The 15,693-nt window shown below is 38.1% G+C and overlaps 2 protein-coding genes across 8 annotated transcripts; one reads left to right on the top strand and one right to left on the bottom strand.

The window, feature by feature from the left end:
* The first annotated feature begins 126 nt into the window (after nucleotides 1-126).
* On the top strand, nucleotides 127-2,382 carry LOC128877074 (malate dehydrogenase, cytoplasmic). The gene is made up of 5 exons (XM_054124046.1): nucleotides 127-288; nucleotides 646-841; nucleotides 1,105-1,427; nucleotides 1,501-1,878; nucleotides 1,959-2,382. Exons 1-5 carry the CDS (start codon nucleotides 286-288, stop codon nucleotides 2,058-2,060), a joined length of 1,002 nt encoding a protein of 333 aa, XP_053980021.1. The 5' UTR covers nucleotides 127-285; the 3' UTR covers nucleotides 2,061-2,382.
* Nucleotides 2,383-2,518: 136 nt separating this feature from the next.
* LOC128877070 (E3 ubiquitin-protein ligase HECTD1) lies at nucleotides 2,519-15,570 on the bottom strand. Of its 7 annotated transcripts, none has more exons than XM_054124034.1 (21): nucleotides 15,223-15,570; nucleotides 14,613-14,658; nucleotides 14,289-14,428; nucleotides 13,975-14,209; nucleotides 12,514-13,908; nucleotides 12,200-12,322; nucleotides 10,930-11,326; nucleotides 10,670-10,705; nucleotides 10,205-10,471; nucleotides 8,667-10,127; nucleotides 8,306-8,592; nucleotides 7,767-8,027; nucleotides 7,474-7,681; nucleotides 7,073-7,273; nucleotides 6,700-6,956; nucleotides 6,416-6,586; nucleotides 6,114-6,329; nucleotides 5,798-6,042; nucleotides 5,141-5,711; nucleotides 4,019-5,055; nucleotides 2,519-3,935 (listed from the first exon to the last, which is right to left on the bottom strand). In XM_054124034.1, exons 3-21 carry the CDS (start codon nucleotides 14,426-14,428, stop codon nucleotides 3,653-3,655), a joined length of 7,791 nt encoding a protein of 2,596 aa, XP_053980009.1. In that variant the 5' UTR covers nucleotides 14,613-14,658; nucleotides 15,223-15,570; the 3' UTR covers nucleotides 2,519-3,652. The 7 variants fall into 7 exon arrangements, with proteins under 7 accessions (XP_053980009.1, XP_053980010.1, XP_053980011.1 ...); XM_054124035.1 differs by having other exon boundaries at nucleotides 6,416-6,574; nucleotides 15,223-15,567; XM_054124036.1 differs by lacking the exon at nucleotides 10,670-10,705 and having other exon boundaries at nucleotides 15,223-15,568.
* Between the last annotated feature and the right edge of the window lie 123 nt (nucleotides 15,571-15,693).

Below are 15,693 nucleotides of genomic sequence, written 5' to 3'. Positions count from 1 at the left end.
TTGCATAATTTGAATATCGCATTTTGCGCGATTAAATTAAATAATAGCATCAAAGTACTAAATACGAAATAAGTTGACTGTAATGTTTAGACTTCAGGTCGGTTGGTTTAAATTCAAATCTATCTTCCAGGAGAGCCGCTGTCAATGTTATTACGGCTACGCCAATCATTCTGTTTGACCTTAGCCAACCTTAGTCGTCTGGAGCAGAAGAGTCCGATCGCTTTCTTCACTATTATCTGGAAGCTGTACCGTTCTGCGTCTTATCTATACGAGCATTTCTGAAACATGGTAAGTCACAAATGCTGCACATTAATTATTTCTTTACTGTAAAAGTAATTAATATTATTACATATATATTTATTATGCAAATTTACTTAACCTCTACGTTTGACCTTCGATAGTCATTCAAAATATTTGTCGATCTTATTGTACCAATTATTAATTACTGTTATATATCGCATCCATTTTAACCACCTGTATTAGTAGGATTATCAGTTAACGAAGAATAGAAAATTTGTTAAAATACTCATTTCGAGAGGTCTTAACAACAAAATTTATTATTTGCTGTAGTTACAGCAGAGGAAGTTGTTATACGGCTTCTTAATGTTTTGTGTATGTAGGATTAAATTGTTTCTTATTTTTTAGAGCGATCCAATAAATGTGGTGGTTACGGGAGCAGCAGGGCAAATTGCCTATTCTCTACTGTACCAACTTGCTGCTGGTTCAGTTTTTGGTCCAAATCAACCAGTCAATCTTCGTTTGCTAGATATTCCAGTTATGATGAAAGTATTGGATGGGGTGGTCATGGAATTGGAAGATTTGGCTCTTCCTCTTTTGAGGGGTAACAAAAAACATTAATATTAAAATAATATTCAAGTACATATTCTACTGATATTAGTATTCCACAATCAAATATTGTATTAATATGATGATGTTAATCACAATTTGCAAAATTCAGTTAATTTATCTAATTGATAGAAGCAAAAAACAGTTGTTATGTAACACTAAGATTATGTAACAGTTGACTAATTTAAATGGTATGACTCTTCTGATAAAATGAACCTTGGAGATAATATAAATGTGACACAAGTATTTCATTTCCAGAAATTGTGCCAACTGCTGATCCAGTTGTAGCTTTTAAAGATGTTGCTGCTGCTTTTCTTGTTGGAGCTATGCCTCGAAAAGAAGGAATGGAACGAAAAGATTTATTAGCAGCTAATGTGGAAATTTTTAAAGTCCAAGGAGAAGCTTTGGACAAGTATGCTCGAAAAGACGTTAAGGTCTTAGTTGTTGGGAACCCTGCCAACACAAATGCTTTGATTTGCTCTCATTATGCACCATCTATTCCAAAACAAAACTTTACTGCCATGACTAGATTAGATCAAAATCGTGCTCAAGCAGCTTTAGCGGCTCGATTGAACGTGCAGGTAATTCCGATATTGCATCATTCGTTGCGTATTACACTCCTTAAGAATTAATAAAACTTACATTTGCAAACAGGTTGACAAAGTAAAGAATGTAATCATCTGGGGTAATCACAGTTCAACTCAATATCCTGATGCATCGCACGCTACCGTGGCCCTTCCATCCGGTACCAAACCGGTACCTGCAGTGGTAAACGATGAAAGTTGGTTGAATAATAAGTTTGTAGAAACAATTCAAAAACGCGGTGCTGCTGTGATATCGGCAAGAAAAATGTCATCTGCGATGTCAGCTGCTAAAGCAGCTGGAGATCACATGAGAGATTGGTGGATGGGTACCAAACCTGGAGAATGGGTTAGCATGGGTGTTTTATCCGATGGTAGCTATGGAATTCCCAAGGATATCGTGTTCTCTTTTCCAGTTACTACACAAAATGGACAATACAAGATCGTTCAAGTAAATATTTTTCTTTTACGATATCTAATAACCAAATATATTGTAAGAACAAAAGGTAATTCATGTTTATAACATTTTAGGGACTTTCGATTAGCGATGTTGCGAGATCAAAGTTAACAGTTACATCCAATGAATTAGAAGAGGAACGTGCAGAAGCAAATAACGTGCTACAAAAGAAGTGACTAGAATCACGAAGTTATGATTCTGAAAAACGCATACCTGGATCAGCGAAATTGTAAAAATTAATATTACAATTTTTGCATAATATATAATGTAGACTATCATAGTCATCTAATGATGCCTTTGAAATGGCACAGATAGGTCTAATATACAATATATTAACGATATATGTATATGTGTAGATCATATGTTATGTGGAATCTAGCGAGATGCGTATCTTTTCTAAATGGCGTGGGAATTGTTAAATACATGCGTTTATATTCATATACTGTATAAAACGTGTAACAAAAGTATGTTGAAAAACATGTTATACTTTATAACGTTTTTTTTTTCTTTTATTCTTTTCCCCAAGAATCAATAATAATTTATATTACAGTAATAGTAACTATTTCTCATATCGATATCATTAATCAATCTTTTTTCACATTTATATTATCTTCATATCTTTTCTTCTAGACACTATTATTACAAGTATACTGATTTCCACCTATAATTATAATTATCGAGTGAGCATTAAGTAGCATATTGTACAAAGATGCAGAGTGCTCAGCTTGCCAAGTCTTCGTAACGCTTTCATCAGAATGTTTTACACCTCATACTTTTCTTGCTCCATTTTTACTTATGTTTAAAAGACATTCGTGCGTCTTTAGAAGGTTGGTGATGCGCTAATATTCGGACAAAAGGACAAGCATTTGAAGCTGTGAAAATTGGTCTAGATGCTAAAAAACATCATTCTTATTGTGATTAATAAAAACTTAGCACTTTGCACAAGTCAATTTTGATTTACATCTCGCGCGTTTTAACAACGTGCATGTGTACCGCAAGAGGCATTCTGATAAAGAAAATAGAAATTTTCATCAAAGGTGCCTCTTTTCTTACAATACGAATCACTTTCCAAGCACAACAATACTTCACAAAGAAGACAGTACGAACATTCGTTCTAAAATGAGGAACTGTAAAGTTCTTGTTCCACAAGGACAGCAAATATACTTGAAACGACTCGCATGAATTACATTTCTTGAGAAAATACAATTTCTATTGTATCGGACAAAACTCATATCGCATGACCAACACTTGGAACGGATAACCTGCAAGAATCTGTCAAATTATATGTATATCGATCCTTTTATTATTTATTATAGGTTAACGCGCTATTCTGCACTGTAACGAATGTTACAGTATAGATTTAAAAAGTAGTTCCTTATTAAAGAATCTTAGATGAATAACGAGAAATCGAACGATATAGTTGGACACTATTTGTTTCATTATAAATTTCTTTTAAAATGTACAAATTTAAGCCCAAGATTAAAGACACGACTTACGTGTTCGAAAATTCACAATGCATCGAGTAACCTCATTGATTTCATTTAAACAGGTTTAAATGATACGCACGTATCCGTTCCAGGTTGTATATAAAATCTGATTCCTATTGGACAATTATTTTAAGGTTTTTAAATAACATCAAGGCCAGACTCTGCTTTCGTATGAAGACTGCACGATTCAATCTGTCAAGCAAAGTTCGATTCGCACACTTTAAGAGCGAGTATTTCTGATTATATTATCATAGCAGTTCCTTGCCTGAGCAGAAACAAGATTAATTTAAGTGAAATCCTCTTTCCTTGGTCGCAGCCAAGAGTCTTTCTTTAAGTTGTTCTTCGGTAGGGTACTCCGGTAATTTTAAATAATGAACACAGGTGTTAACAGAGGGATAACCACCTGAACCAGCGTCCACCTTTCGCACTACAGTCAATCTAGGATGTAAATTACATAATCCTCCAGGAGGTAAAGCTGAACATCCAGTTGCGAACTGTAAAAAAGCCTTTCTCTCTGGGCCAGTCAATGAAACTAGAACGTTGACAAATCTCTGGAATCCAGGACTGCAATAAAATCGCAAACATAAATTTTAGCACAACAGAAAATGTAATATATGAAACAATTTATACTTGAAACATTTGTTTACCTTTCTTTCGTGTAACCCAGTTTCGGCTCAGTATAATTGAGCAAATCTTCTCTGGTCCATTGTGGATTTTGTTCTCCGCAAAGCATAGCCCTAATTTCTTCTGGGCTAAAAGCGTGCAGTTTTTCCATCGGAAAGACCTTTGAGAAACCGGATCTGAATGATTCGAGTTGTCTAGAAATTCCTCGGTCGAGACAATAATTAATCGTCATTTCAGAATATTCTCTTGCATTTTCCATGGTAACCGAAACTTCTGCACCACCTTCTACCAACTCCAACTGATCGTGTTCAAAAATTTTAGAACTTGGAGAGTAGGTCATCGTTAAAGCCAAATCCTCGATAGGAACTGACATTCCGGATGGATGTGTAATATATAGCGATGTCTCTTCGTCGGCAGAGCTTCGTCCATCGGAGAAAGTTCTATCGCGTTTATTAGTCGCAGTTTGTATTTCTTTTAGAAATTGACCTCTCACAGAGTCCACAAGTACGAGATCCTCGATGTCCAATAAGCCAGCATACCATGGCGAAGGTTCTAACGACGTGTATGCTGCATCTGCCTCACCCTCTTCCGATATAAAACTACTCGACATACTGGACGACATACTTTCTTGAGTAACACCGGTAAGGCCAATCTTCTCATTCACATTGTTTGTGATGTCTCCGTGGCACATTAATTTTAAGAACGGACGGGACAATGGTAAATCAACTAATCTATTATCCTGCAAAACTTTTGCCAAGAACACACCCAAAAACCAGAAGTATCGAACGGCGCGGTCACAAGCTAGAGAATCTTGCGGCAATGGAGCAGGGAATAAACCACTTGGTCGAGTTACATAATATCCTGCAGGTCGTACTTGCTCTCCAGAAACTCGAGACTGTTCAGTTTCAGGTGTGTCTTCGTCATCGCACAACCACAAACCCAAATCTTTGCGTTGTAACTCTGCAGCAACTAACGCGAAGAATTCCAGCGTTGGCCCAAGACCAGTACCTTCTTCGCCAACGAACTCAACTTCTAGTATACTCTTTCGACTTGCGTGTACCTATATACGAAGCAAAATGTACGATTAAACAAGGTCTTTAATGGTTATCACTATTTGCATGACAAATTTTATGAAATTAATTTACCTTTAGTACTTGTTCTGCCCAGTCTAATAATTTCTCTCCCCTAGGTACACTGACCCTTTCGTGTTTTAGTCTCCCTACGCGAAATTCGTGACTGTCATCGCGTCGTGGACTTAAACCAGGTGCCCTTTGTCGTTCGAGAACAGCGTCTCTTTGAGTTTGAAGCCACACGATTGATCGTGATGCTCCGAATGCAGTACAACTAAAGTATAATCGTCTAGTTTCGAATGGTAACAAAAATGGACAACTCCTTGCCAATTCTTCGCACCAATTTGGTAACGCCCCCGCAGCTAGTGCTAAGGGATCTTGAATTTGTTGTACTATTTTGTTTGTGATTTTCTTTGAAGTAAAGTCGTCCGGATGAACCCAACACGTCGACTCCTCGGATTCTTCGTAATCGGCGTGTTTACCATCATCGCGAGTAGTACTTAATACATAAACGTGTCTCAAGAGTTGCAAAACATCTTCTACGGTGCACACTGAAGAATTTTGAGTGGTACTACGAGAATACAATGTTACAATTGGCGTTGCCCTTCCAGATGATTCCTCGTCCCTAGCTTCTTTGTATATTATACTGCAATAACAAAAATCAAAGTTACATAACTTCAATATGAATCGTAAATTTTTTAAATCACTATTATAAAAAAATCAATATATTACGTGTAAGTTGGTTCCCATATTCTTCTTAGCTTTTCTTGTCGACTTCCTAGTTCTGTTAATTGCATTAATTCCTGCACTGCTTGGAAAATACTGGCATGTGGTTCTGTAAGTGGTAATTCAACGTCTGTCACGCCCGGAAGTCCTGGACCCTTCAATGTCAAAGAAAGCCTAGGCATAGGCAATGATCCTACGCGTGCGCTCGATTGAGTTTCACTGCCAGGTGGTGGAACTTCTAAATCTGTTGTCTATAAACAAAGTTTTCTAAGAATAACACAGTCTTTAGAAATGATCTTGTTTTTTTAATGTTTACACATACCTGATTAATATTTGTTCGACCAGGTCGTGGATCGAAGGCAGGAATCAAAGCTGAGAAATGACGTTTCAGAATAAACTCGTCATCCCAGGCACGTCTCTTACTGCTTTGAGGAGTTTCTTCTTCCATAAACGCCGCCAGTAAGTTGCGACTTACCATTACCTCTTCATAATCGGCTTCGCAACCATCTCCTTCTTCTTCGTTCTCTTCATCATCTTCCTACGAGAGAATAAATAATTCAACGTTAGAACTAGTTGTCATTCCATTTCGTCATATAACACAATTTATAAAGTTTATCAACTCACTTCTTGATCGTTCTCATCGTTATCTTCTTCCTCTTCGAGAACGCCATCTTCGTCGTCCTCTAATTCAGTCAAAAGAGTTGGTCCACCTCCTGCTCTACCTCCACCGGCACTGGAACTCGCAACACCTCCACAAGATTCCAAAAAGTCCTCAAGACTAACCTGCAGCCATAACTGCTTATTACATTATATAAAATCATACCGTCCATGTTGAATTTCATAATCCTAATTTACAGGTTCAAGAATATATTTTCGTAAAATATTTCTTATCGCGTATTATGTTTTACCTGTTCGCTGTCGCTGCTTGTACTGGTCAATGACATTGTGAGAGCTTGTCCTAAGCCAGGTCCGGTCGTTGTCGTAACACCGCTACCAGCTACTTGACCACTGCTGGTTAAACTTGGATAGCTTTGCGCAGTACTTAGTAATCCACCAGGAAAATTAGGACTCAGAGCGAGTCGAACTAAACTCGACACAGAACTAGGTCCGCGTGAATTTGAACCAGTATTGGAATTTGAAGCAATGTGCTGTCCACCGGTAGGTCCTGAAAGAATTTCCTTCATTAATAAATAACAAAATTATGGAACTAATTTATTGAAAAACAATAATACTGAAATTTTAATGTACAAATATCGTTAGAAATAATACAGGAACACTAACCCAATGTTCGTCTTCGAGTCATTGCGGCGAAAGTTTCCAATAAACCAGTAGCAGTTGTTGATTCCAAAGCACTATTAGTATCTGAACAAGCAAGGTTGGGAACAGACACAGACATGGGATTGGTAACAACAACAGGACACCCTCCTGTTGTATTTTGCGTTGATGAACTAGCTTCTTTGTCCCGGCTGCATTCTTTAGCAGCTAGTTTAGTAGAAATGCAACACGTAAATGTCATCAAAGAATCAAACAAAGAAAAAGACGAAAAAATGAAATATATAATGAGAGAGTAATACACGTATGTTAATATAGAAAACACGAAGAAAATAGGTACGTATATTCTACATAAATTAAGTATGTCATAAATGCGTACAAATCCACAAATTAGTAATAAATTAACATACCATCAGCAATTCCAGAATGATGCCTTTGCACTGGTTTAATCCTCAATGAATTTTCCTCGGATTCACCCGATACACTGATTCTTACAGGCACCAAACTAAGTAACTCTCCACTTAAAAAGCTATTAGTGTTATTGCGTAATCTGTCGGCTCCTTCTCTGACACGGTCCAGAGCTTCAGCAGCATCCAAACTCAGTAAACTTACTACTTGCTGTAAACGCATTTAAACGTAAAATCAATGTAGACGATTTATGTATACAGAATGAATGTGATTAATAATTATGCGAGTTTCACACCTTATTCCCTCGCACACTAGGAAACAATGGCTTTGAACTACTAGATGCACGATTGCTGTTACTGTTGGCAGGGCAGTCAGTGTTAAGGGCAAGACTCTCAACGATTGTTGCCAGATCACTTGTCACGGTAGTGTCGGGCCTTGGATGTAATACAACAGACAATTCACTCGTCGAGTTTGCTCCACCTTCACCGGTTACAGCAACAACCGCCTCAGCGCGAGCTACCGATAACACACTTTCTGCTATCGATTCGGCGGCTTGCTGTTCATCAAAAACACAAAATTAAAACTATATTAAACAAGTAATTATTTCTACTTCGGTTGATTGTAACGCATATAAGCATATTCACAAAAAAAAGTAATTATTAGATGTATACACGTATGATTATACACAAAACAACAAACATTTTAAACAATTAAATAGACGTGATTATATTGTTCTTGAATTATTCAAACGTTAGTAGCATCACGTCTATTTAATTGTTTGATACCATGAGCAAAAAAAGAATAGTGATTCTAAATGAACATTTTGCATTGTACCTTAGCTGCCAAATTGTCAGCGCTTGCTGCTTGATCTGTTGACGCTACTGAACCACGCATCGCGGTATCAGTACAATCTGGTAAACTAGGAGTACTGCTAGATTTTCGTCCTGTTAAAACTCCACTAGCACTTTTACTTTTTGTCCCGTTATCTGTATCAAGGCCAATACCAACTAATCTCAGATCGTATTTCCCTTCTGCGCCCATTCTATAAGAATTGGAACCACCATGATCCCATGTTACGTCTATCCAACCATTGTGCAGTTCCCCTGTTACAGTTCCTTCACCTAGAATGGCGAAGAGAAAATTTGTTAGGTCAAGCCCCAATTACATATTTTGGTGTATACTATCTACACAGTACCTGGTGGTACACCATCTTGATCTCTCCACTTCCAATCCAAGCCTCTAGCTACTCTACTACCAGCAACGAAATGACGAAGTGCTTGAGATTTAATTAATCTTCGTTGTTTTCGAACTCCAGCCTCGGCTTCTCTAGCCGCTCGTCCTAAGTCTTCGCAAACTCCGGTAACTTCGCCATAAACTTCAAATCCAGATACGGACAAATAATGCGTTTGACCAGAAGCGTTTTTCCCAATTTGTTGTAATCGTAAATGACGCCAGCCTTGTGTTTCGTCGATCGGTGGTTCTAACGTCCAAGTGGCTGTACTGCCGGGTTCGTTTAACGACGAATCGTCCACGTGAGCATAGAGTGTAGTCCAAGTTACACCGTCTTTCGATGCCTGAAACGTCCAATTTCGCAACGCACTTCTGCCATACCCTCTCGCGTGTCTCAATGTGTAAGCAGTTGGGATAATCCAGACACCTAAATCGATCGAAAACCACGCGCGTTTATCATCGTTTGTATGACAATTTAACGCTGATGGATCCCGACTTAGAATGTCTTCAATATGACCATATGGCAAATGTCTTCCGTCGCTCGATGTAACGACAACCAAACCGTATTGACCCGGGTTAACCCACTCTGAACAAGTTTTTGCATTTGTTCCGATCCAGTACAACAAACCGTTTTCATCGAAGTCGTATTGATATTTGAAGGTGATTCTATTTCCCTCTTTCAGTTTTTTTACAAATGTAAACGTCGATCTATCGTGATCGTGCCATTGTTTCGCTACCATTTTCAACAAATGATTCTCTAATTGCTGTATAGTACTCAATGGTTCCATCTTTAAGCTTCGACCAGATCTATCTATTAAAGAGCTTTCACCAGCTGCTTTTTCTAAACGGAAACGTAATCTCCTAGTTAGAATTTGTAATCCGTAACCCGAACCTGGCGTATCGTACAAATAAACGGGTAATTTTTCAATGGATTCCAAAACTGAAACCAATTTATGGACTAGAATTTTAGCAGAGTTATATTCTTTGTTGACATCTGCCGTGTGAAAACAACTTTTAAATACTGCTATTCGTTGCATTCTGAGCTTCGTTGCTCTTAAGGTCGGTGGTTGTGGTCCTGGTGGAGCTGCTAATAAAGCAAGCAACGCTTGTACCAAACCGCTAGAATGTAATTCGTATGCAGACACTCTTCCCTCTTCGTTTAATAGAATTTTAAGTTCTTCTAATGCACTTTGTAATATATTACGCCATTCTCGATTTCCAGATTGTTGTTTTTGACAAGCTTTTTCTATTTGGCTAACGATGGTTCCCAGTTTAGCGACTACTCCACGCGGTTGAGCCTGAGCGGCCTTAAAGTAACGTTCGTAAATCTCCTGAGCTTGTACTTTAACTTTCTGCTTAATGGCTTCGATCTTAGATCTTAATCTCTTTCCTCTTTTACCAGCCCAACCTGCTGCAAATTCTGGACCTATACACAAATAGCAACATAAAATACTGAACCCTTACAGAATAGCAATTATAAATAAGAATTGTACGTTTACACACCCAAACTTGTTTCTGCAGTGAAGGAATGCTTTGTACCACGGTTCGATTCAAAAATAAAACCTGGCAAATCTTCTCTTAAAATAGTTGCTTGTTGTAGACCGTCGCTATTATGTATACATAATTCGTTTTCTTTTCTGCTGGACAATGCCCAATTTCCTACAACTAACCGAGTCGCACCAGGACGCGATAACACAGGCTGACTCGCAGAATTTGGTTTTACTTGACTTCGTGCTATTTGCAGTTTCTCCAAAAATTCACCACGATTCTCTGCAAAATATGCGACTAATAATGTATACAGCTTGAGTAACTACAAGTGGTGCGAAGATTTTTCATGAACCGAATAATGTTGTGGCAGATAATGTTTAGATCATGCAGAAGTAAAGGAATATCCATGCCGTCGATGATGTACACTGAAGGGTAAGGATAGCGTGCGCAACTAGGAGTGTTGAACATGTATGTACCTACCTTCGGTGGCAACGGACTCTGTGTTCCTCCCTTTTCCTGTAGGCAGTTAGTAAAACCAGTTATTTACTAAACTATTCCCCTCGCAGAAGTTAATCACAAATGAAAAAGATATAACGTAAATAGTGATCTGAAAAGAGCCATATTTCTGGCACAAAGGGTGCGAGGAGGTGAAAGGAATAATTCGACGAGAAAGACGGTGGCAGATGGACGAAACGTAGGTGATGAATTTCGCGTTGATATTATAGAAAAGAAGAACACACCTGATGTATCTGTTCCACCTTCCGGACTTCCACTGGAGTACATTGTTGCTAATTTCCCATCAAGTATAAACCTGAACCATCCGTTACTTCCGTTTGACAATTCTAAAGCAGCCGCATCGGACCAGACATATAAGCAATCGCGTCCTCTGCAAATGCACCAATCTCTCCAATGATAAGCTCTTCCAACCAAAAGTTCTCTCGCATCTTCCATTCTTTGCTCTTCTCCGGATTGATTCGTTTCAGCTTCTGGTTCTGGTGTAGTCTCTTGTGGTCCAGCTAATGCAGCAACTTTTGAAAAGACTCCCAAACGAGCGAAATGTTCTAGAAATTCATCTTTGCCTTTTACCATCAAATCTTGTATCATTTGTAAAACCACTAAGTGTCCATCTTCATCCTCCTATTGAGATTAAAATAAAAAAAAAAAGGTTTCAGAAGCAGATTCCCGATAATACCATTAGTATCAGACTCCAGTTAAGTTAAACAAATATTTTTGGTCCTGTTTTCTCAATTTAATACAAAATAAGTACTACAATTTCTCTCTCTCTCTCTCTATATATATATATATATTGTCTATGGTTGTTTCGGTAAATTATATTGTATATAGGGTAAGCTCCTCAAGACAGACCACGTAAATAACTCTTTTAATTTTAAATTTCTCACCCTATATAACACGAATGTAACAGCACAAGATTGTGAGCAAAACAATTACGCGATTCAATGAAATCAGAAGCAAAAATGCCCATTAATCCCATCAGCAGCAGGCAGACAGTGGACAGAAGTGGACAACCAGCTTCATGTCTAATCTTTTATTCTTTACACCTGTTTATAAAATAATTTCACTCGCCATTTACCGAGAAACTTGTAAAAAATAAATATCTTTTGGTTTTACTATCAAAAGCATTCATATCCGAACTGTCCTCTTATGTCAAGTTCTGTGCTAAAGAATATATTGCACGTTGGGCTTTGTACGTATTAAGGCATACAATTCAAGTCTCTCCACTTAGTATCGTGGATATTTTTATGATATTGTAAAATATATTTGACATCATAAAAGACGCTTTGTCAGAACAGAAGTAAGACATGCTTATGTTGGTTAGATTTCACGCTTTTTATAAATTATATAATAAATGCATTATGTTAATAGTAAATGAAATCTTTGCATAGTTATTAATGGAATAAGTAAAAAAAAATCTGGGATTCACGAATAGCATGTAAGGGACACAAGGGGGGCCTTCCAACTAGCGACTGGCAAATATACAACAGACGTTACCGTCTTATCAACAATGTAGTTCAGGGAACTGGAAGACTTGCGCGACGAGAGGCAACGCAATTTTTGGCCAATTAACGGCTTGAGAGGCGGAAGTGGTGGTGATGATGTTTTTAACTCAAGCTCCTGTGAACAATCTTAACTAAATCACTAGTATTGTCTGTTTGGCTGCCTGCCTGCCTGCATGAATACTAAAGATTCTAAAACACATTAACTAAGGTTGTAATAACATTAGCTTGTATTTATGTTGATCAAACCTAATGGAATTTATATAAAACAATTCTTATCATGTAACGAAATATATATTATAAGCTTACCTCGTTGTCCAGTACATTGGCAATCACTTCCACGAGCATAGCTCCGCAACCTCCTGTTCTATCAGAACCACATGTTTCGACAAGTAATTCTGGTTGAATGTAATGGACCATCTTTCTAATTAAATTTAAACTGGCTTTCCTAACGCTGGGCAACATAGACGATTGAAATGTCGCACAAAATACAGGTAAAAGCCTTTTCAAATATACCGGAGCCATTTCGGGATCACCTTTCGGTTCTGTAAATTCGGTTTCAGTTTCTGGCTTTCTGTGTTCTTGATTTGGTAACATCCACTCTCCAGGAGATTGCAGTATAGCTGCCACTTCTCTATGCCCTTCATCTACGCGTTCTCTAGCTTTATCTAACGGTGTTTTTCCATCCTCATCTCGTAAATCGGGATTCGCTCCATACTTAAGTAATACTTTAGCAATAGCTGGTCTTCCAAAGCAAGCAGCATAATGCAGACTAGACGATCTTTGACCTTTATTAACATCTGCTCCCCTAAAGCACAAAAATTCAACCATATCTTGAGTTCCAAAAGCAGATGCCCAGTTAAGCAATGTTTGCCCGACATCATCCATGAAATTTACTTCGATGCCTCCAGAATCTATAGCTTCTATTAATGCTTCTGTGTCTTTAGATCGAATACAGTCAATTAATTGTCTGTGAGACTTTTCTCCAGCACTATCTAAACGCCTAAATCGTGGTATTAAAGGGCCTGGCGGACCTCCAGTTGTATTACGACCTAACGCTGATCTGCCTTCGAATAGTAAAACCAACAATAAATCGACTAATCTCATGGAATCAAGAGCACATCGCTCATCTCCTTTCAAAGCTTTTTCAATCGCGTCTGGTAGCTCGGACCGTAGAAGGTCATGCGTTATAGAAGGCGATCCTCTACAGAGTGTCGATAGAAGACTGATTATAGTAGAAACAGAAGCACAAGATTTTGCTTCTGGAGCAGGAATTGTTGATGCTGTACTAGAAGGTGGAGGCGTCTTTGGATTTCCAGAAGTAGCTGCTATCGATGTACCAGGCCCTGCTGCATTTGATAGCCTGTGTAAGAGTTCAGAAACCAATCCATTGCATGCTAACGGAGCAGGATCGGTATTTCTTCGTGAATATCTATCAGCTAATGATGCAAAACAACGAAGCGCGCCATCGGCAACATGTGCATCCTCGTGTCTGAGTAACGTTGATAAAGCTTCAACACAATCTGGCAAAGATTTATCTTGAGGTTCCACTTTTCCACATAAACGGGTAACTACAGCCATTGCTGAATGCAACGTGTCCCGATGAACACGAGCTCCATGCTCTCGAATAAAGCACAAGGCACATGGAAGGCCACCAGCTTCGAATACAGCACCAGCTTCTCTCGCGCAAACAAGTTCTAACACCTACGATAATAACACGTATTAGTATCGACTAACGCGACAGTTAACAACAATCAAATAACATAATACCTTTATGCATTGCTCTGCTAAATCCCGACTAGTTCTGGAACCTAATCCAGCTCCAGATAGGCGACTGCAAATAGCTTTTACAGCACCTTCCATAGCTACAACTCTGCGAGTACATTCTGCAGAAACATCCAAATAATATGTAATGGCTCGAGCGGTCACTTCTAAGACGTTATCCGGTGCAAAATCATCCAAAAAAATTCTACATAATGCAGGAAGAAATGTGCGTGGAGGACAGCTAAAATGCAAATAACAGATTGTATTAGTATGAGAATGTAACCATAATAAAATAATTATTTTAGACATTTATTGTATACCATTCGAAGCATCGATCAACATTGTCAGACATAAGTAGTAACATGCACAATTGCTCTAGAGCAATTAACTGCATGTCCCTTTCATCTCCTTGGCCTATACTAAGCCATTCCAATAAAGTTTCAGGATCAACGTCTGCCATCTGAATGTTAATTACAAAAGAAAATTACTTGTCTCAAGTTAATCGTATAAATAGAGCTTAACATTACCATGGAAATAAGATAAAAAAAGAAGTTTAATACTTATACAATCAAACGAAGACAAAATGAAACATAATATATACTTTTATTATTTTAGTAATTTCTCTCTTTGTTAATAAGACTTGCCTTGTAAGCTTAATAGCACCAATTGAATGTATTTCAAACTGACAATCTGAAAACAAAGCAAAGATAATAAAGTTAAAAGTCCAACATTAAAAAGAACATTGTTGAAAAAATGTTAAAATCAAATTGTATTCGATTCACGAGAAAACCAATAAAGAATACAAAGATAAAAAAAATAAAGGTACAAAATTCCAATGATACGTCTATATTAAGAATTACATTGACAGTAGTATTCTCCCTCCCAGGCTTCTTTATGTCTAAGGAAACACAATGTCTAGAAAAAGTCTAGCATGTAAATAATCGCGATAAGGCGCAATTACGATCGCGATATCATGAATCGAGAAATGTCTATGATTACAATAGCTAAAGGCACGTGGTCACAACTTCGATATCGTAAAATCGTGAATTGTCGTTGAGGTACAAAGAAAGGTGAAAAAAAAATTTGTCATGACGACGGTTGTAAGCGTGACACTATTGTAATAACACCGTGTAACCTTCAGAGAATTCATTGGAATAATTGTTGCCGTACAGGTGCATATCGTGCATTCGATACGCATAAAAAATAATTACGTATAGTTTGGTAGATACGATCTGGTTAGACAGAGAAACGTACCGTTGTGCACAGTATTCCATTATTCGGAAGGGGTCAGGTCGCCATCCTTCCAAAGACGTGTCGTTTTCCACTGCGAAAAACAACGTAACTGTGTCGTCGTGCTTGGTCCGTCAGCGACACGAGAATTCAATCGGACCAACGAACCGACGAAGCACTCCTTTGGACGAAAAGATCTCACTTTGTCCTAGTGTCGTCGTATATATTTCGCCATTTACCCGACGTTCAGAGTATAGCTCGGTATATCACAACTCGCGACTGCTTGCAACTCTCTTGAAAGTCGTATTTTCATATGTGCGCACGTTGACGAGCGATGCTAGGCAGATTTTCATGGAATCTCACGCTATTGCCATTGCACACATACATATATAGAGAGGTTCATTAATTCGTTTTGTTTGAGGGGAATATAACACACTAAACGAACTCCCTTCCCCTCGTTCGAAAGTTTCTAGTCGTCGCGCGACTGAAACGCTA

The sequence above is a fragment of the Hylaeus volcanicus genome, chromosome 5 (assembly GCF_026283585.1).
Source record: "Hylaeus volcanicus isolate JK05 chromosome 5, UHH_iyHylVolc1.0_haploid, whole genome shotgun sequence".
Taxonomy (NCBI): domain Eukaryota; kingdom Metazoa; phylum Arthropoda; class Insecta; order Hymenoptera; family Colletidae; genus Hylaeus; species Hylaeus volcanicus.
Note: the sequence above shows the minus strand (reverse complement) of the source record. Positions and strands in the feature narration are given on the sequence as shown.

What these genes read in the sequence shown, in the direction of transcription:
- LOC128877074 (XM_054124046.1), top strand. An exon ending in CGGCTCGATTGAACGTGCAG is followed by an intron (nt 1,428 to 1,500) that starts GTAATTCCGATA and finishes ATTTGCAAACAG; the next exon opens with GTTGACAAAGTAAAGAATGT. An exon ending in GACAATACAAGATCGTTCAA is followed by an intron (nt 1,879 to 1,958) that starts GTAAATATTTTT and finishes ATAACATTTTAG; the next exon opens with GGACTTTCGATTAGCGATGT.
- LOC128877070 (XM_054124034.1), bottom strand. Translation starts at nt 14,428, where the DNA reads ATGGCAGACGTTGATCCTGAAACTTTATTGGAATGGCTTAGTATAGGC. An exon ending in CACTGCAGAAACAAGTTTGG is followed by an intron (nt 10,128 to 10,204) that starts GTGTGTAAACGT and finishes ATTTGTGTATAG; the next exon opens with GTCCAGAATTTGCAGCAGGT. An exon ending in CAAGCAGCGACAGCGAACAG is followed by an intron (nt 6,587 to 6,699) that starts GTAAAACATAAT and finishes TGTAATAAGCAG; the next exon opens with TTATGGCTGCAGGTTAGTCT.